At 37.1% G+C, this 22395-nt stretch overlaps 1 protein-coding gene across 12 annotated transcripts in view; it reads right to left on the reverse strand.

Annotated features, from left to right (window-relative positions):
* The window catches only part of SLC38A9 (solute carrier family 38 member 9), a 219253-nt gene that overhangs the window by 187394 nt on the left and 9464 nt on the right, over positions 1–22395 (reverse strand). For 9 of the 12 annotated variants that reach the window (XR_002339779.1, XR_001301809.2, XR_002339781.1 and 6 more), the window contains exon 2: positions 12286–12429. Coding sequence is in view for 5 of the 12 variants with exons in the window: in XM_021077047.1 (XP_020932706.1) it covers positions 12286–12398 (113 nt within the window). In the remaining 7 variants the exon portion in view is untranslated. Of the gene's footprint in view, positions 1–12077; positions 12180–12285; positions 12430–22395 lie in introns of those variants that run through there. The other 3 variants (XM_021077051.1, XM_021077050.1, XM_013984782.2) reach the window with 2 other exon arrangements.

Below are 22395 nucleotides of genomic sequence, written 5' to 3' on the forward strand. Positions count from 1 at the left end.
TAGTGTAGGCCAGTGGCTACAGCTCCGATTCGACCCCTAGCGTGGGAACCTCTATATGCCGCGGGAGTGGCACAAGAAATAGCAAAAAAAAAAAAAAAAAAAAAAAAAAAAAAAAAAAAAAAAGACAAAAAAATCCTCAACAAAATACTAGCAAACCAAATTCACTACATTAAAATAATCCTACACCATAATCAAGTGGGATAAATCCAGGGACGCAAGGATTTTTCAATATCTACAAATCAATCAGTATCATATACCACATTAACAAACTGAACAATAAAAACTATATGGTCATCTCAACAGATAGAAGAAAAGCTTTTGACAAAATTCAACACCCGTTTGTGATAAAAGCTCTCCAAAAAGTGGGCACAGAGAGACCTACCTCAAAATAATGAAGGTTATATATGACAAATCCACCTACAGTTAACACCATACCAACAGTGAACAGCTGATAGAATTTCCTCTAAGATCAGGAACGAGACTAGGATGTCCCACTCTTGCCACTTCTATTCAATATAGTTTTGGAAGTCCTAGCCACAGCAATCAAAGAAAAAGAAATAAAATGAATACAAATTGATAAAGAAGAAGTAAAACTGTCATTCTTTGCAGATGAATGATACTATACATAGAAAATCCTCAAGATGCTACAAGAAAACTACTGGAGCTCATCAATGAATTCAGTAAAGTTGCAGGTTACAAAACTAATATACAGAAATCTCTTGCATTTCTATATACTAACAGTGGAAGATCAGAAAAAGAAACTAAGGAAACAATCCCATTTACTACCACATCAAAAAGAATAAAATACCTTGGAATAAATCTCCCTAAAGAGACAAAGACCTATACTCTGAAAACTATAAGATGGTGATGAAAGAAATCAAAGATTATATAAACACACAGAAAGGTATACCATGTTCTTGGATCAGAAAAGTCAATATTGTCAAAATGACTGTACTATCCAAGGCAATCTACAGGTTCAATGCAATCCCTGTCAAATAACCAATGGCATTCTTCACAGAACTAGAAAAAAAATTTTTTAATTTGTATGGAAATATAAATTTCCCTAAATAGCCAAAGCAATTCTTTTTTTTTTTTTTTTTTTGTCTTTTTGTCTTTTCTAGGGCCGCTCCCATGGCATATGGAGATTCCCAGGCTAGGGGTCTAATCAGAGCTGTGCTGCCGGCCTACACCACAGCCACAGCAATGCCAGAACCGAGCCATGTCTGCAACCTACACCACAGCTCACGGCAATGCTGGATCCTTAACCCACTGAGCAAGGCCACAGATCGAACCCGCAACCTTACGGTTCCTAGTCAGATTCATTAACCACTGAGCCACAACGTGAACTCCTAAAGCAATTCTGAGAAATAAAAATGGAGGTGAAGGAATCAGGCTCCCTAACTTCAGACTATACTACAAAGCTAGTCATCAAAACGGTGTGGTATTAGTACAAAAACAGAAATATTGAGCAACCAAACAAGATAGAAGGCAAAGAAATAAGCCCACACATTTATGGTCAATCAATGTATGACAAAGGAGGCAACAAGATACAATGGAAAAATAGTGCTAGGAAAACTGGGACAGCTACATGTAAAAGAATGTAATTAGAACCCTTGGAGTTCCATTGTGGCTCAGCGGTAACAAACCTGACTAGTATCCATGAGGACACAGGTTTGAGCCCTGGCTTCGCTCAGTGGGTTAAGGATATGGCATTGCCATGAGCTGTGGTGTAGGTGGTAAACGCAGCTTGGTTCTGGGTACTGCTGTGGTGTAGGCTGGCGGATATAGCTCCAATTCAACTGCTAGTCTGGGAACTTCCACATGCTGCAGGTGAAGCCCTAAAAAAAAATAAAAAAATAAAAAACCATACACAAAAATAAACTCAAAAAGGATTAAAGACCTAAATGTAAGACCAGATACCAAAAAACTCTTAAGAGTAAAACATAGGCAGAATATTCTTTATCATAAATCACAACAATATCTTTTTTGAATCCATTTCCTAGAGCATTGAAAATAAAAACAAAAATAAACAAATGGGACCTAGTTAAACTTTAAAACCTGTTGTATAGCAAAGGAAACCATAAACAAAACTAAAAGACAACCAACAGAATGGGAGAAAATATTTGCAAATGAAGCAACCAGTAAGTGATTATACAAACAGCTCTTGTAGCTCAATATAAACAAACAAACAACCAACCAAACAATCAAAAAATGGTCAATCTAAATAGACATTTCTCCAAAGAAGACATACAGATGGCCAACAGGCACATGAAAAGATGCTTAACATCATTAATTGTTAGAGAATTGCAAGATAAAACTACAATGACATATCACTTTACACCTGTCAGGAAGGCCACCATCAAAAAGTCTACAAACAGGAGTTCCCGTCGTGGCGCAGTGATTAATGAATCCGACTAGGAACCATGAGGTTGCGAGTTTGGTCCCTGCCCTTGCTCAGTGGGTTAACGATCCGGCGTTGCCTGAGCCGTGGTGTAGGTGGCAGACGCGGCTAGGATCCCACGTTGCTGTGGCTCTGGCGTAGGCCGGGCGCTACAGCTCCGATTGGACCCCTAGCCTGGGCACCTCCATATGCCACAGGAACGGCCCAAGAAATCTCAAAAAGACAAAAAAAAAAAAGTCTACAAACAACAAATTCTGGAGAGGGTGTAGAGAAAAGGGGATACACCTACTGAGAATGTAAACTGGTACAATCACTATGGAGACTAGCATAGAGGTTCCTTAAAAAACTAAAAATAGAACTACCATATGATCCAGCAATACCACTCCTAGGCATATATCTGGAGTAAACCATAATTTGAAAAAAGATATATACATCCCAAAGTTCACTGCAGCACTATTTACCATAGCCAAGACATGGAAGAAACCTAAAATGTCCACTGACAAAGTAATTGATAAAGAAGATGTGATATATGTATGCAATGGAATATTATTCAGCCATAAAAAGAATGAAATAATGCCATTTGCAGCAATATGGATGGGTGTAGAGATTATCACATTAAGTGAAGCAAGTCATACAAAGACAAATATCATATGATATTACTTATATGTTGAATCTAAAAATAATAATACAAATGAACTTATTTACAAAATAGAAACAGACTCACAGACTCAAAAACTTTGAAAACAAACTTATGGTTAACTAAGGGAAAAGTGTGGGGGAAGGGATAAATTATGAGTTTGGGATTTTCATATACACACTACCATATATGAAACAGATAATCAACAAGAACCTATTTATAGCACAGGGAACTCTATTCAATATTCTGTAATAACCTATATGCGCAAAGATTCTGAAAAAGAATGGATATATGTGTATGGATAACTGAATCACTTTGCTATACACCTGAAACTAACACAACCTTGTAAATCAACTATACTCCAATAAAAAATAAAAAAAAATATATAAAAAGAAAAAAAGAGAAAGGAATACTACTTATCAAGCCTTAGAAGCCTTTATTGTGGTTCTCAGGAAAGGTAAAGGAGCTAAGAGAACTACTGCTTTGCCACCAGAAAGACACTACTGACAAAGGTCTACACAAACTGGCCTTTCAGGTGGAGAAGGTTGTATTCTCACCCCAGATGGAAAATACTGTAGTAGTCTGAAGAGAAACTATTGTGGTTGTATGGCATGTTAGTTTGCAGACCAGTCTCAGAATAATAAACTGATAAAGACAGGAGTCCAACATGAAACCTGCTGCCAACTAGCTCTTATCAGCTAACTTTTACATACAGGAAAGTTTTATAAATGAAATGTAAGAGATATTTTAGAAAAAAAAGAAAATAAATAGTGCTAGAAAGGGGATTTTGAAACAGGAACTTTCATACATTGCTGGTGGAAGTGTAAAGTGGAATAACCTTTCTAGAAAACAATGTGGCTATATATATCAAGAGCCATAATTGTGTTTTACATACTTTTATTCTAATAATTATCCTTTTGAGGCTATTAGAAGGAATCAAAAAAATGGTATAAATGTGGTATGTAGAAATCTGCTAACCATAGGATCATTTAACTGTGTCTAATCTCTTGGGATAGGACCCAATGGGGGAAGATATGAGAAAAAGGACATATATATATACATATATGTATGACTGGGTTACTTTGCTGTACAGCAGAAATTGTCACAACATTGTGAATCGACTGTAATTTTTAAAAAGTAAAAAAAGGATCATTTACAATAATTAATATTGGGGAGTTTCCGTTGTGGCTCAGTGGAAACAAACCTGACTGGTATTCATGAGGATGCAGGTTCAATCCCTGGCCTTGCTCAGTGGCTTAAGAACCCAGTGTTGTCGTGAGCTGTGGCGGAAGTCAGACGCAGCTCGGATCCAGCATTGCTGTGGCTGTGGCATAGGTTGGCAGCTGTACCTCTGATTTGACCCTGAGTCTGGGAACTTCCATATGCCGCAGGTGCATCCGTAAAAAGAAAAAAAAAATTGTAAGCAGCTTAAAAAACATTATTAAATTATGGTACATTTAAATAATATATATTTATTTAAAATGATTAAGAAATAATTCTTAATATGGAAAATGCTTATAATAAAACTTCTGGAGGCATTTCAGTGATTATTAAGGATAACTTCTATTGTAAATCTTTCTACTATTCCTTGAAACCTGGTACTTTCCCCTTATTTATCATTCTTAGCCTCAGTCGCTATTTTATGGCAGTTAAAAATCCTTGGATGTCACAACATTGTAAATCAATTATACGTCAATAAAAAATTAAAAAAAAAATCCCTAGATGATCTTGCCAAAGAACTCCACATTTGCTTTAAGTGCACGAGGTTCAGGGAGAGGCTGGAGATTGTTTTGTTGCCCAAAAGGCTATTTTAATTAGAACAATTTTGATGGGAACATTTTTAATAGAAGCAACAGTGAGGGTGGGGTGAATTTAAGGTGAGTGACCCGTGCTTTTTTTAATTTCTCCAGACGTACCCTAGGGGCCACAGCAGTAGGAAGTACCAGTCCCTACGATTGTTTATTCCTGAGTCCAGAGTCTCTCCCTGGAGACTAGAAGTTGGTCGCTACGGCCAGAGAGGACAAACCTGGCCCATGGTCTGTTTCATAAGTGACCCATGCAATTATGTATTGTCTAGTGGCTGCTTTCACCCAACAATGACAAAATCGAGTGCATATGCCCCCAAAGCCTAAAATAGTGACTATCTGGTCCTTTACAGAAAAAAAGTTTGTTAACTCCTGCCCTAGACTACTGAATGTTCTCACACAGAGCAATGTCTGCACAGAAACTCCCAAAGCACCTAGCCACCGTCAGTACCAAAAATGACCTCATTCTACCCCTGGCTGGACTTAGCCAAACCCTACAGCACTGTTACTTGTGAGAATATGATTGCTCTTGATAATGCTGGTTCAGGATGGGTTAAATCGATATTTTTTTCTAAGAAAAAATAAGTACTGAATTAAAAAGAAAAAATAAAATGCGTTTGTATATATAACATATATTACATATATATTACAAATAAGTATTTATAACCTCTCATCTTAGTGTTTCCCCCATCTTTTTTTTTTTTTTTTTTTTTTTTTTCTGCTGAGTGTCTATCTCCTTTTCCAAAGTATCTGGCACCAACAGGACTTTATTGAATATTTACCGACAAAAGGAAGGAACAGAAGAACAAAAGGAAAGGAAGAAAGCAGAGAAGGATAGGAAGGAAGGAAGGCAGACAACTAGGGAATAAGTAACAACAACACGTAACAGAAATTTAAATTGAAAAAGCAGCACATTACATTGGATATAATGTGATCTAATAAAAAAGATCAAAAAAGGACAAGAGAAATTATACCAAAATGTTTTAACAACACTTGCCTCTATGTGATAAAATTGTATTTCTTTATGTTTCTGGGTTTTGTTTTCTAGAACCTTCTTTACACAACAAAAGCAGAACAAAATATAACTTCCTCTCAGAAGAGAAAAAAGTTAATTTGTATCATTCCATAGATGCACAGGTGATTCAAACATTGTAAGAAAATGTGTTTTTCATTTTGGATACACTATTTTTATCCTAAATTAAAGGAATGTTGTATTTTCTGAATAACATTTTTCTCATTATTAAAACAGTACATCGTTGTAGTTCCCTGGCGGCTTAGCAGGTTAAGGATCTGGTGTTGTCACTGCTGTGGCTCAGGTTGGATCCCTAGCCCAGGAACTTCCTTTCGTATGCTGTGGGTATAGCCAAAAAGAAAAGGTTGTACATTGTTTATATTCGGGGTAATACAGAAGTTAAATCAGTTAATAGTCTAGTATATTTTCAAATGTGTGTAGACTCGCATACACACACACAGGTGCACACTCACATGAAATCAGTTTTACTCGCTTTTGAACTTTACATAAAGAAGAATCACACAATATGTATTTTTCTGTGTAGCTTCTTTTGTTGACATTATCTTTCTGAGATTCTTCCATATTCTTGTGTGCAGCAGTAGGCTGTTCATTTTCAGAACTGTATAATATTTCATTACATGAAAATACAGTTTATTTAACCATTCCTGGTTGGTGGACGTTGCAAATGAGTGGGGCCTTTTTTATAAGTATAGCACCAAAATAACTTCCTATGTTATTCTTTAGAAAGCATATTTCCTAACTTAAAATGTTAAGATATTTACTTATCTTTTAATATGTAAAAGACCTTTGAAAACATACCTTATGACAAAGGTAGAGAAAAGATTGCAAGAAGAAATCCTAACACAAGAAATCATAGAAAAATTATGTAATAGACTTCTGGAGACAATTTCAGACTAAGACTAAAAAATAATAGGCCAGCCAAAGATACATAATCTGAATACATCGTTTTTACATCAGTTTTTTTTTAATGGCTACACTTGTAGCATATGGAAGTTCCCAGGCTAAGGGCTGAATCAGAGTTGCAGCTGCAGGCCTACGCCAGTCACAGCAACACCAGATCCAAGGAGTAATCTGCAACCTACACCACAGCTTTCAGCAAGCTAGATCCTTAACCCACTGAGCAAGGCCAGGGATCAAATCTGCATTCTCACAGACAGTGCTGGGTCCTTAACCAACTTGCTGAGCCACAAGGGGAACTCCTACATCAATTCTCTATCTTCGAACTACAGTCATCCATTAGGCTTTTAACAAGATCCCTAAATTTCAAGTACCTCCATAATTTTTAAATATTTGATTTTAAGTCAGTTTCTTTTTTTCTTTTTTAATTTTATGGCCACACGTGCAGCATATGAAAGTTCCCAGGCCAAGGATCAAATCCAAGCTGCAGCTGTGACCTATGCCATGGCCCTTGGCAAAGCCAGATCCTTTAACCCACTGCACTGGGCTGGTGATCAAACCCACACCTCCATAGTGACCTGAGCCACTGCAGTCTGATACCTAACCCACTGTACCATAGTAGGAACGCCATCGGTTTATTAAAAGGAGTTTCAGTTCTCTTGTACCTGTAACTGGTTTTATTGCTTTTGCAGTTAATAGTAAAATTACTTGTGAAAGGAAAAGCAAAACTGAGTTAGTATTGCTGAGGGAGCTCTCTAAAATGAAGCCGGGATGTCATTAAGGAAGTGTGACTTATTTATGAATGTCTCAGCCTGGATGGAGTCTGACCTTCTGATCTGATAAACAAGTCAACCAGAACATCTGTCAGAAACTTAAGATATTTATCAGACCCTTACACTAAAAGAACTAGTCACAGTCTATCTACCTGTAGGACTCCTACCCTAAAATAACTTGTGATTCCTTAAGGACAAATCACAATTCCTTTCAGGCAACTTTTAACAATCCTGTGGCTTTTTGTATCTATAAGTTCCTGATTTTTTTCTCTTCCTTAGAACACTCTTTCAAGATGACCGAAGAATCCATGTCTCCTGAATTGCAAATTTTAAAACTCCTAAATAAACTCCTTTCTTATTTGCAGCCTCCTGGTCTGGAAACAGATCTCACATCAAGCTGCTTCATGCTGTAGCCACACACACACACCCACACAAGCAAATAGCCATGGAAAAGTAATACATAGGTCTTTGACATATCAAACTGCCATCATAACACTAAACAGACAACAAAGCCTTGAATGAATGAGAGATAGGCATTAGTAAATAACGGGAGGCAGAAAAAGTATGGTTTACAAAGCACTATCTAGAGGGAATTTTTGAGTAAATTCCCTAAGGAAAACTGGGCACACAAAGAGAAGCATGAAAACCTTAGGTTCTAGGAAAATGGAAGAGGAAATGGAGTTAGAGAAAACTGAAAAAGAGAAGTTCAAAACCAAATTAATCACTTCACAATTTGGTTTCAGACTGGCTGGGATGGTCAACTCCCAGAGGGCATAATCCCAGAACAGCAGCAGAGCATGAAGCAATTCTGAATAGGGGGTCTAGTCTTTGGTTACCAGAAAGTCTGGGAAAAGCAGGACAATAATCTCTTAAGACCAGCGATTGCCAAACGAATATATCAAATACTGCATAGGAGATTTTTAAACCTTTCTGTCCCTCTACCCACATCTTCACTCTACCCCAAACCAGGTGAAAAACTAATAGGGGTCGGATGGGAGGAGGGAGGCCTGTAGAGGGAAAAGTGGATCTGTATAGTTTGCAAAATTTCCCCCCATGACCCAAATGATTATAAGCATCCTTCCTCTACAGTGACAAGCTCATTCCTCCATCTAAGCCTAATTAGACCTCACCAAAATGATGCGCAGATCCAACACACTATCTTTCAGTCTAAAGGAGTTCTTAAAATTCTTAGATTTGAACTGAATCATGTTGTTGATTTGCTACCTAGTGGAAGAGAAAGAATCAACCACAAGCTAAACTGAAGCCAAGCAATCTAAAAGTACCTACTTTTTTTTTTTTTTTTTTTTTTTTTATACTCTAATAGCTGAGAACAGTTTCTGAAAGTGTGGTTATAAATAAGATGATTTTAGGTAGCACAGGGATAAATGTTATTTTAACTACTTGGTATTTACTGCAATGCATATTAGAAAAAAGTATAAACAATACTTCAAATCCATCATTTTGAAAATATATGAAGATGAGGCTAAATTAACCCTAATTTTTAAAAGTTAGTAAATTTAAAAATATTAAATTACAGTATTATGCAAGTGGTAATGGGATATCATTGAAGTCGTATGGCGACTCCAAAATGATTGAAGCTTTAGAAATAGTTGTCTAAGCTGGTTCTTCTAATCAAAGACACTTTTCCCTCAGCATGCTTGAGTTTCATTTATATGTACAAGGTGATATAACCCATATTTTAGTGGAAATAACAATATCTTAAGGTATTCATGTTCTTTTCCTCATCAAGTTTCTGAAATCTCACAAGCAAGTTAGCATTCAATACTAATAACCCCTACAAATATTTACCTTTTTAAAACATGCTTACCTAGATAGTTATCTAATGAATGTAAATAGTTGATTCCCTCTTATTCTGACAAGTTTCATTATAGAAAATATATTTCCATTTAATCTACACGGTTAAACAAATTCTCAGAAAACTGTCTGAACTCCTGCCAACCTATTGCAGTGGAATGCACTTTAATGACCTATGTTCTATTGTCACAATGGTCAATTATTTATCATAGAATTTAGAGGTTTCAAGAAAATCCTGAGCATTTAGTCAGCATTCATTAGTCCTTATATTCACTGATGTTAGAAGATACAAGTGAAAAAATTACAAGATTCATTTCATTATTTTCTTTGATGGATGCTTTAAATGGCAATGATAAATTTCTCATGTGATAAATTCCACAATGCCACCACTAACTGCAAAAAAGATTAAAAAATAAGTATTTGGAAAATGGAAACAGGATTGTCAAGACTAGCTTACACCAACCTCCTTCATCTCCTGGCTTGGAAACTACCTTGACTCTTAACAAAATTAGGATTCTGTTGGCAAGGAATAGGTGGGGTTGTTGAATAGTAGGGTAGTTGCCTAACAGCATCTGCCATATCTCCCAACTTAAGCACTCAGTTTCTTTCTTTCTGAGGCAATCACTCTTATGTAAAGTTTCCTATTTATTTCCCCAGAGTTATTTATACATATATTTTTATTACATATATAACTTGCTATGTTGTTTTTAGCCAAATGGTTGTATACTATATAAACTGCTCTGCACTTGACTTTTTTCATTGAATAAAATAAATTGAAGACTGGTTCCATTTTGACATGTAATAAAGCCAGTTTCCTCTTGGAGTTCCCACTGTGGCTCAGTGGGAACTAGTATCCATGAGGATGTGTGTTTGATCCCTGGCCCTGCTCTGTAGGTTGGGGATCCAGCATTGTTGTGAGCTGTGTTGTGGGTCGCAGATGTAGCTCGGATCTGGTGTTGTGGCTCAGATTTGACCCCTACTCTGGAAATGTCCATATGCCACAGGTGCAGGCCTAAAAAGTAAAAAATAAAATAAAATAAACCAGTTTGTTCTTTTTAATAGGTGAAAAATAATCCATTGTATCAATGTGCCATATTTATCCAATTCTATAAGAAAAGACCTTTTGGTTGTTTTCAATCTTCTGTTATATAAATAACACAGCATTAAACAACCTTGTACATGTATTATTTGATACCGCAAATTAATGCTTAGAAGTGAAACTGCTGGAGTTCCCGTTGTGGTGCAGTGGTTAACGAATCCGACTAGGAACCATGAGGTTGCGGGTTCGGTCCCTGCCCTTGCTCAGTGGGTTAACGACCCGGCATTGCCATGAGCTGTGGTGTAGGTTGCAGACGCGGCTCGGATCCAGCGTTGCTGTGGCTCTGGCGTAGGCCAGTGGCTTCAGTTCCAATTCGACCCCTAGCCTGGGAACCTCCATATGCAGCGGGAGCAGCCCAAGAAATAGCAAAAAAAGACAAAAAAAAAAAAAAGAAGAAGTGAAACTGCTGGGCTATGTAAACTGTGGAATTGGCTGCTGACATTTTTTTTTTTTTTTTTGGTGGGGGCAGATCACATTAATTTTATGGATAAAAATTTAAAGAGAATGATATTTATTTTAGAATCTTCCTTACTGAGACCAAATCATGCCATAAGTTATTAATTCTAATATATACATTTAATCATTTCTAAAATATGGATGCATCTTATAATCTAGAACATCTTTTAATAACTGTCAGCCAGGTGGCAGTCATGAAACTATTTCTGGTGGCATGACAGGTAACTGTCACCTGTGGTCATTTCAGTCACCAAACCACTTAAGGACCATTTAAAGAAGAAATATGAACACAGTGTTGTTAGTAAGCTTTCTGTGACACCTTCTGGTAAGATCAGGAAAGTGCAAGCATTAAAACGAAGTGTCAGTGATTAGGAAGAAAATTCCTTAAAGAAATGTTACACTTACCCGTGCTCTTAATGGTACTTAGGACAATTTTGTTGCAGGGGGAGGGAGACACCAATTTTGGTGACTCCAAGTCAGAAAGTGACTCGGAAGAAAGAGACTCTATATGTGAAGAATTACATTTGTAATATCTTCACTGATACATTTTGTTTATATTTTCATTTTTATATTGCACAAGTTTTTCTATTAAATACAAAAATAAAACTCCAAGTCCTAAAAGATTGTTGCATCAGAGGTACAGGCAGTAGTTTATGTTAGGATTATAGCTTCTTAAAAAAATATTCAAAAAACAGAACAACTTACAATTAATATCTCAGATTTGAACACATACTCTACATGTTATTTTAGGTCCTTCAGTAGTATTTTAAAGTTACTCTCATACAGATTTTGTATTTTCTTAAGGCTATTCCCATATAGTTAACTTTTTTCCATTATATTTTCTCACCAGAATGCAATTTATTTTTGGTTATTTCATAAACAAACACTTTACTAAATTGTCTTGCAATTTATAATAATTTTTCAGTGGATTCTTTGGGGTTTTCCAGGTATGCAATGAAATAAATTTTAAACTCTCATCTTAAACTATCTGCTGGAATGAAACTATCTTATCTTAGACTATCTGCTCAATGAAAGCAAAGATTATGTATTACTTTTACTGTTCTATCCCTAGTACCTCACATACTGTCTTGCACAAATAAGATAATCAATATATATTTATTAAATGAATTATATGAATGCATATCATTTCATAAAACTTACCCCAACCACCTCTGACAGAGATGTAGTTTATTCAAAAAAGTCAAATATAAATGAGGAAATAGTATTCATATTTATTCCCTTCCATATACAAATATACAGATCCTGTAAGAAATTGGATATTTCATAATTAAATCTATATATGTTTGGTTATAATTAGTTCTATCTTAATAATTTAAAATCTCAGTTGTGAAATATCTTAAACACTTACCTTTTGGATCTTAGATCTGATGAATCAAACTGGATATTCATAGGTCCAGGATTTACTTCATGATCTACCTCAGGGATGAGAAGATGCCTAGAATCACTATCCATGTTTGCCATTTTTCTCAGACTCGAAGCACTGAAGTCAGTCCTACAATAAATCACAAAAGAGAAATAATTTAAAGTTTAATTTAAAATTATTTTACTATTAATAGGTAATACATTTACATGCATAGAAAATAGAAAAATAGAAGAACTTGCTCATAATATCTTAATGAGATATATGCTTAAAATATTTCGGAAGTTCCCGCTGTGGCACAGCAGAAAGGAATCAGACTAGGAAACATGAGGTTGCGGGTTTGATTCCTGGCCTCTCTCAGTGGGTTAAGGATCCGGCGTTGCCAAGAGCTCTGGTGTAGGTCGCAGATGCGGCTTGGATCTGGCGTTGCTGTGGCTCTGGTGAAGGCCGGCAGCTGTAGCTCTGATTAGACTCCTAGCCTGGGAACCTCCATATGCCGTGGGTACGGCCCTAAAATGACAAAAAGACAAAAATATAGATATATATCATCAGAAAATTTCTAGGTTGAAATGGAGTTACCACTTATTTTTCAGCTTAATAAAAAAGAAGCAGGGCAATTCATTTCCAATCCTAATGCATTTCTAAATAGATTAGACTATTTGGACCCATTTTCCTGCAAAACAACTAAAATTACTTTAAAAAAAATCTTTTTGAAGAGCACCTTTTTGAAAATAGTATGGAAAATCAGGCTGTTTGTAGGTGAAGTTAAGGAAACTTAGACAGTAAATAATTCAAAGAAGTTGCTTCTGCTCTGAGGGTATTTGCTATGCCAAAAGAAACTGGGCTGAGGTTTTCAAGGCCTTGTGAAGTATTAGGGAAATAGAAGATAAAACCCAGGATTCACCCAAAGTAAGGAATAGCTGTAGTAAGAAATCAGCCCCTCTCCCTGCTTCCCCGGTACAGTTGGGAGGACTTCTAAGACCTTTGCCATCAGATTAGCAGTTAACAAGAAGTAAAAGTGCCTCACTTCCTTACAAAGAAACAAGAGTTTTCTTGACACTGACCACAGCCTGTGTGTGTGTGTGTGTGTGTGTGTGTGTGTTTGTGTGTGTGTGTGTGTGTGTGTCTGCTCATGCACACATACACATGTAGGGGGAAATATTATATACCAAAAACTATACCTCATGTGGATTTGTGAGGTAATTAAAGAACACATAGCTGTGATTATAATTTCAGGTTAACTTGCTTGGCTGAGCTTATAGGTAACTGGCAGAAACAAATGCAAATCTTTTCTATGAGGACCCAGAAAAGATTCATTCTAGGCCTCAGAAAGACTTGTTTACAATCTTTCAAGAACAATGAACAGTACATAGTCAAAAATAACCTAGCATATAAAGAAACAAAGTACTATTAGAACCAGAAGAAACAACAGCAGAAATAGATCCACAAGACTCTAACTATAGGGGTTATCAGAAGATTATAAAACAATTATGCTTCCCATGTTTAAATAAATAAAGAAAAAGTGAACACTTTCAAAAAGTAACAAAATGTCTGAAAAGGATCAAAGTGAATAAATAATGAAACAAAATATAAGAGCCAAAATTTAAAACTCAATGGGTGCATTTAAAAGTTGAAGAGAGGAGGTAAGCAACGTGGTGGAATAAAAAGCTACCTTTGTCTTTCCCCTTCAATCTACAATGAGTAAAACATTCACAATATAATAAAGGTGCCTCTGCCCATCACATCACGCTGCTGGAGAATTTTACACATCTGTACATCTAAGAGTGGGTGGACTAGAACATATAGAGGAGGGAAGAACTGAGGTAAGAAGAAACCACGAGAAGAGCAAAGCTGGTGCCCATACTCGTAGTTCTCTGGTTGCAGCAGCTGAGACTGCAGCCCCAGAGGACGCACAGCTGCAGGGGAGGTATGAGTCCTGCCTCAGCAGCCCCCATGGCCACAGACGCAGAGACAGAGAACCTTACAACACTAAATACAGCAAAAGTGTCCACACAATCCAAGTTCTTCTTCCCTTTCCTGTCCTGCCACCTGGAGTGTCAGACCCTATGACTCAGGAGATCCTGGATGTGAAGAAGAGCCCACCATCCTGGTGCACCAGGTGGTGATGCCAGCACAGTGGGAGAAGTAAGGCACCAACAACCCTGAAAGTACAAGAAGCAATAATGAGGGCCTATGGCAACACTTCTAGCAGAGGCTATGGAGAATGGAGAGTGAAGGCTCAATATAACCAGAGGTAGCTCAAGTTAAGAGAAGCCAAAAGCTTGTGCTATTATATAGCACCACCTACTGGAAAACAAAGAAAGGCCTCTAATTTCTAATTTGTTAAACCCACTAGAATCAAGCAAAGACGTGTCTGCCACTTCAAACACTTCTGCACAGATACAGCTCATCATGAACCACAGTAATTGTACACCACAAAAAGAAAATGACAATTCTCCAGAAACCAAACTTAAGGTCATGGAATACTGTGACCTAATTGATAGAGAATTCAAAATTGCTATAATAAAGAAACTCAACAAGCTACAAGAAAACTCAGAAAGGGTGTTTCAGTGATCTCAGGAATAAAATTAATGAACAGAAGTAATACTTTAACAAAGGAATTGAAACCTTAAAAAGGAACCAGGAATTCCCTTGTGCTACAGCAGGTTAAGGATCTGGTGCTGTCACTGCTATGGCTTGGATTGCTGCTGTGGCTCAGGTTTGATCCCTGGCCTGAAACTTCCATGTGCTGTGGGCATGGCCAAAAAAAAGGAGAACGAAACAAATTCTAGAACTGAAGAATTTAATAAATGAGATGAAGAATGAGTTAGCACTGGTAATAGAGCAGACCAAATGGAAGAGAGAACAAGCAAACCTGAAGATAGAAATAGAAATGACTCAAGTTGAAGAAGAAAGAGAATTAAGTTATAAAAAATGAGGAAATTCTGGGAGTTCCCATCGTGGCACAGTGGTTAATGAATCCGACTAGGAACCAGGAGGTTGCGGGTTCGATCCGTGGCCTTGCTCAGTGGGTTAAGGATCCGGCGTTGCAGTGAGCTGTGATGTGGGTCGCAGACGCGGCTCGGATTCGGCATTGCTGTGGCTCTGGCGTAGGCCGGTGGCTACAACTCCGATTCGACCCCTAGCCTGGGAACCTCCATATGCCGCGGGAGCGGCCCAAGAAATGGCAAAAAGACCCCCCCTCCAAAAAAGAGGAAATTCTACAAGACCTCTCTCTTTTAGGAAGGGCATTAGGGTAATGGGTATCCCAGAAGAGAGAGAAGGAAAGAGTTATTTGAAGAAATAATGTCCAACATCCATTCATGATAAAAACTCTTACCAAAGTGGGTATACAGGGAACATACCTTAATATAATAAAAGCCATTTATGACAAACCCACAGCAAATATAACACTCAATGGAGAAAAGCTGAAAGTCTTCCCACTAAAATCTGGAACAAGACAAGGATGCTCACTCTCACCACTGCGATTCAACATAGTACTGGAAGTCCTAGCCACAGCAATCAGACAAACAAAAGAAATAAAAGGCATCCAAATAGGAAGAGAAGAGGTAAAACTGTCACTGTATGCAAATAACATGATACTACATATAGAAAACCCTAAGGACTCAACCTAAAAACTACCTGAACTGATCAATAAATTCAGCAAAGTAGCAGGATATAAGATTAACATTCAGAAATCAGTTGCATTTCTGTATACTAACAATGAAATATTAGAAAAGGAATACAAAAATACAATACCTTTTAAAATTGCACCCCAAAAAAACAAATATTTGGGAATACACCCGACCAAGGAGGTAAAAGACTTATATGCCAAGAACTATAAAACATTAATCAAGGAAATTAAAGAAGATGTAAAGAAATGGAAAGATATTCCATGCTCCTGGATTGGAAAAATTAATATTGTAAAAATGGCCATACTACCCAAAGCAATCTACAGATTCAATGCAATCCCTATCAAATTACTCATGACATTTTTCACAGAACTAGAACAAACAATCCAAAAATTTATATGGAACCACAAAACACCCAGAATTGCCAAAGAAATTCTGAGGAACAAAAACCAAGCAGGAGGCGTAACTCTCCCAGACTTCAGGCAATGTTACAAAGCCACAGTCACCAAGGCAATGTGGTACTGGTACCAAAACCGACATACAGACCAATGGAACAGAATAGAAAACCCAGAAATAAACCCTGACACCTATGGTCAATTAATCTTTGACAAAGGAGGCAAGAACAGAAAATGGGAAAGACAGTCTTTTCAGTGATTATTGCTGGGAAACCTGGACAGCTGCATGCAAAGCAACGAAACTAGAACACACCCTCACACCATGCACAAAAATAAACTCAAAATGGCTGGAAGACTTAAATATAAGACAAGACACCATCAAACCCCTGGAAGAGAACACAGGCAAAACATCCTCTGACATCAACCTTACAAATGTTTTCTCAGGTCAGTCTCCCAAAACAACAGAAATAAAAGCAAAAATAAACCAATGGGACCTCATCAAACTGACAAGCTTTTGCACAGCAAAGGAAACCAAAAAGAAAACAAAAAGACAACTTAGAGAATGGGAGAAAATAGTTTCAAATGATGCAACTGACAAGGGCTTAAGCTCTAAAATATACAAACAACTTATACAACTCAACAGCAAAAAAGCCAACAACCCAACTGAAAAATGGACAAAAGACCTGAATAGACATTTCTCCAAGGAAGATATACAGATGGCTAACAAGCACCTGAAACAATGCTCAACATCACTGATTATTAGGGAAACGCAAGTCAAAACTACCATGAGATACCACCTCACACCAGCCAGAATGGCCATCATTAATAAGTCCACAAATAACAAGTGCTGGAGGGGGTGTGGAGAAAAGGGAACCCTCCTATGCTGTTGATGGGAATGTAAGTTGGTACAACCACTGTGGAGAACAGTATGGTGGTACCTTAGAAAACTATACATAGAACTACTATATGACCCAGCAATCCCACTCCTGGGCCTATATCTGGACAAAACTTTCCTTAAAAAAGACACATGCACCCGTATGTTCACTGCAGCACTATTCACAATAGCCAAGACATGGAAACAACCCAAATGTCCACCGACAGATGATTGGATTAGGAAGATGTGGTATGTATACACAGTGGAATACTACTCAGCCATTAAAAAGAACAAATAATGCCATTTTCAGCAACATGGATGGAACTAGAGACTCTAATCCTGAGTGAAGTAAGTCAGAAAGAGAAAGACAAACACCATATGATATCACTAATATCTGGAATCTAATATATGGCACAAATGAATGTTTCCACAGAAAAGAAAATCATGGACTTGGAGAATAGACTTGTGGTTGCCAGTGGGGAGGGGGAGGGAGAGGGTGGATTGGGAGCTTGGGGTTAATAGGTGCAGATTATTGCCTTCAGAAGGGATTAGCAATGAGATCCTGCTGTGTAGCACTGGGAACTATGTCTAGTCATCACTTATGATGGAGCATGATAATATGAGAAAATAGAATGTACACATGTATGTGTAACTGAGTCACTACGCTGTACAGCAGAAAAAAAATTGTTTGGGGGAAATATTAAAAAAAAAAAAAAGTAAATAATGGCTGAGAGCTCCCCAAATCTGGAGAAAGCATTGGATATAAAAGTCCGTGAAGTGGAGAGAATGCCTAATTACCTCAATGCAAAAAGACCTTCTCCAAAACACATTATATTAATTATTATTATTTTTTTTTTTTGGTCTTTTTGCCTTTTCTAGGGCCACTCCTGCAGCATATGGAGGTTCCCAGGGTAGGGGTCAAATCGGAACTGCAGCTGATAGCCTACACCACAGCCACAGCAATGCAGAATCTGAGCCACATCTGCAACCTACACCACAGCTCACCCACTGAGCAAGACCAGGGGTTGAATCTGTGTCCTCATGGGTCCTAGTTGGGTTTGCTGCTGCTGAGCCAGCACAGGAACTCCAAGACACATTATATTAAAATTGTCAATGACAAAGAATTTTAAAGGCAGGCAGGGGGAGAGGATGTTAACCTACAAAGGAGTCCCCTTAGACTATCAGATTTCTCAGCAGAAACTATAGGACAGGAGGGAATGGGATGATATTCTCAAAATACTGAAAGATAAAAAGTTTCACAAGGAATACTGTATCCAGCAAAATCATCATTCAGATATGAAGGAGAAATAAAGACTTTCCCAAACAAACAAAAGCTGAGGGAGTTCATCAACACCAGACTGCCTTATAAGAAATGTTGAAAGGAGCTCTTCTAACAAAAACAGAAAGGCAAAAGTACACAAAATTCTGAATGAGGTGACAGACAAAATCAGAAAATTGCAGCTCTTTATTAAAATAGGTTTGTAAACACTATTATAGTATAATGGTTAAGGGGGGAAGTAGAAAAAATAACTATAGCTACTTCGATTTGGTAATAAGCTCACAACATGAAAAGGAGTAACTTGAGACAACAAAAACATAGAAGGGGAAGAGGAATAGAACAGAATTCATATAGGCGAATGAAGATAAGCTGATATCAGCTGAAAAAGGAATATTTTATGTACAAGAATTTTATACAAACCCAATGGTAACAACAAAATAAATCTAGAGCAAAGACATGACATATAAAAAGAGAGGAAACTGAGAAAAATATAGAAAATCACCAAACCAAAATGGCAGACAGAAACATAAGGGAAAAGAAATAATGGAGATGCAGAGCAACCGGAAAACAAAAGATAAAATGGCACAACTAAGTCCTAATCTACAAATAATCACCTAATTTTAAAAGGATAGATTTCATCAATCAAAAGACAGAGAGTGGCTATATGGGACAAGTTATCAAGAAGACATTACAGACACACACACACACACCCCTAACACAGGAGCACCAAAACGTTTGGAACATACTAACAGATCTCAAAGGTCAAATTGAGAGCAACACAATAACTGTTGGCATTTTAACTTCCCACTTTCATCAATGGATAGATCATTCAAACAGAAAGCCAGAAGGGAAACAGTGACCTTAAATGATATATAGACCAAATAGATTTGATAGATTTGAATAGAACATTCCATCCAAATGCAGCAGAATACACATTCTGCATATGGAACTTTCTCTAATGATAGACCATATGCTGGGACACAAAATAAGTCTCAAGAAATTTAAGAAGATTGAAATCATATCAAGCTTCTTTTCCAGTCAACTGGGGGTATGAAACTAGAAATCAACTACAAAAAGAAAGCTAGAAAAAAATCACAAATATGTGGAGACTGAACAGTACGCTACTGATCAACTACTGGGTCAAAGAAGAAATCAAAGGAAAAATAAAAAATTACCAGAAGATAAATGAAAATGAAAATATATCATACCAAAATCTTTGGGATGTAGCAAAAATGGTACTAAAGGGAAATTAATGGCAGTATAGAGCTACCTCAAGAAACAAGAAATATCTCAAATAAACAATCTAACTTTACACCTAAAGGGGCTAGAAAAAGAACAAACAAAACCCAAAGTCAGTAGAAGAAAGGATATAATAAAGATCAGAATAGGAGTTCCCATTGTGGCTCAGCAGTATCAAACCCGACTAGTAACCATGAAGATGCAGGTTTGATCCCTGACCCTGCTCAGTGGGTTAAGGATCCTATGTTGCAGTGAGCTGTGATGTGAGTGCCAGATGTTGCTCAGATCCTGTGTTGCTGTGGCTGTGGCTCTGGCCAACAGCTGCAATTGCAGTTCCAATTCAACCCCTTGCCTGGGAACTTACATATGCCACACATGTGGCCCTAAAAAGCAAAACAAACAAACAAACAAACAAAACAAACAAAAACAAAAACAAAACAAACAAACAAAAAAAACAGGTAGTAATAAGTGAAATAGACCAAAAGGCAAAAGGCAATAAAACAGATCAATAAAACTATGAGCTGGTTCTTTGAAAAGATGAACAAAATAGACAAGTTTTAGTTAGACAGGGTAAAAAAGGCCCTCAAAAGTAAAATTATGGGAGTTCCTGTTATGGCTCAACAGAAGTGAATCTGACTAGTACGGATGCAGGTTTGATCCCTGGCCTTTATCAGTGGGTTAAGGATCTTGCGTTGCAGAGAGCTGTGGTGTACTGTAGGTGGCAGACGCGGCTCAGATCGTGTGTTGTGGTGGCTGTGGTGTAGGCCGGCACTACAGCTCTGATTCGATCCTGAGTCTGGGAACTTCCCCGCCACAGGTATGGCCCTAAAGAGACCAAAAAAAAAAAAAAAAAAGTGTGTGTGTATAATTGACTCCCTCCAAAAAAAGGTAAGAAAGAAAAAGAAAACATTAAAGAGGTAGGACAAATAGAAAGCATAAATTATTCAAGTTCCTTCCATTCTTTCTTAAACCTACGCTAATCAGGCTATCTTCCTCATCCATCACTACACAAAACCTGTTCTTATTAGATCACCAATGATCTCCACATTGGTAAACTCAATTTCTCAGTTTTTAACTTGCCTGCCCTATCAGAAATATTTGCCACAAGGAAGCATTCTCTTCCTTAATAAACTAGATTCAGTAGGACTCCAAGTTTTCCTCTATATTTCTCTGGCCCCTCCTCCTTTTCTGTCTTCTTTGCTTACTGTCTGCTCCTTTTCTCCAGACTTCTTAAAATTGTAGAGTCTCAAGTTTCAGTCTTGGTACTCTTTTTTATTTACCCTAAATTTTTAGGTAATATTATCCAATCTTACAGATTTATTTATTTATTTGTCTTTTTGTCTTTTCTAGGGCCATACCCACAGCATATGGAGGTTCCCAGGTTAGGGGTCCAATTGCAGCTGTAGCTGCTGGCCTACACCAGAGCCACAGCAATACCAGACCCGAGCCACATCTGCGACTTACACACCACAGCAACGCTGGATCCTTTACCCACTGAGCGAGGCCAGGGATCGAACCTGCAACCTCATGGTTCCTAGTCGGATTTGTTTCCGCTGTGCCACAACGGGAACCCCCTTGATCAGCATTTCAAAGGCTCTCATTAACTTAGTTATACTGAAAACAAATAAATGTTAAGGGAAAATGTTAAAGTACTACCTTAAAAAGTACCTTTTTAAGAAAAGCAAAACCAAAATACAATTGCTCCTTCAATAATGCCGGGGAGTGGGTCAAGAGTGTCTACCCTTTGCACAGTTGAAAACTGGTATATAACTTTACAGTTGGCCCTTATATCTGCAATTTTGCCTCTGTAGGTTCAACCAACTGTGGATGGTGTAGTACTGTAGTACATATTTATTGAAAAAAATCCATGTATAAGTAGAACTGTGCAGTTCAAACATGTGTTATTCAAAGACAACTGTATTACCATTTCCAGTCAAAAAGTGCTTTATTTCTCTACCTTATAAAGAGTATGAACAGAAAAATTATTATCTATTTTAAGATGAGACAACTAAAATACTGAGTAATGGCATATTCTGAACAATATATTCATTCAACAAATTCTCAATGAGTGTCTACAATGTAGTGAGGCACTGAGAAAAATAGAGGGGAAAAAATCTTAAAAACTCGTGGCACCTATCCTCAAAAAAACTAAAAAATGTAATTTATGACACACCAAAGTCAGGTAACTTCTCCTAAATCACTTAAATAATAAAACCTAGTAGGACGCTAATAACCAATTCCAATTTGCTGTTCATCTTTTCACTTTAGCTTAAATTTATACCAACTGCTAGTTCTGTCTCCTAAATTAGCTTTGTTATAGATCAGTGCAAGATTATTCTTTTAAGTTAAAATGTTTAGTTGACTGCTTGAAACACAGACCCAACATAGTATGATGCATTGTATATATTCAAATATGGAGCATCAGAAATGGTCTTGAATATAAAATGGACACTATTAATAATGGTTATCAAAATTTCATTAAGATGAAAGGAAATGAGATAAAGTTGAATAATTTCATCAAAATAGTTGATACACAAAAACAGAAGCTCAATTTTTTAATTCCTTTTTCAGTGTAATAAACCTGATTAATAATTTAGTTGACTTCTTTGATCTTAAATTTTAAAACTAAAGGCAAGATTAAGATTACTTTGACCTCCTAATTTATGAAACTAGGACCGA

Source organism: Sus scrofa, chromosome 16 (genome assembly GCF_000003025.6).
Source record: "Sus scrofa isolate TJ Tabasco breed Duroc chromosome 16, Sscrofa11.1, whole genome shotgun sequence".
In the NCBI taxonomy this organism is placed as follows: Eukaryota; Metazoa; Chordata; class Mammalia; order Artiodactyla; family Suidae; genus Sus; species Sus scrofa.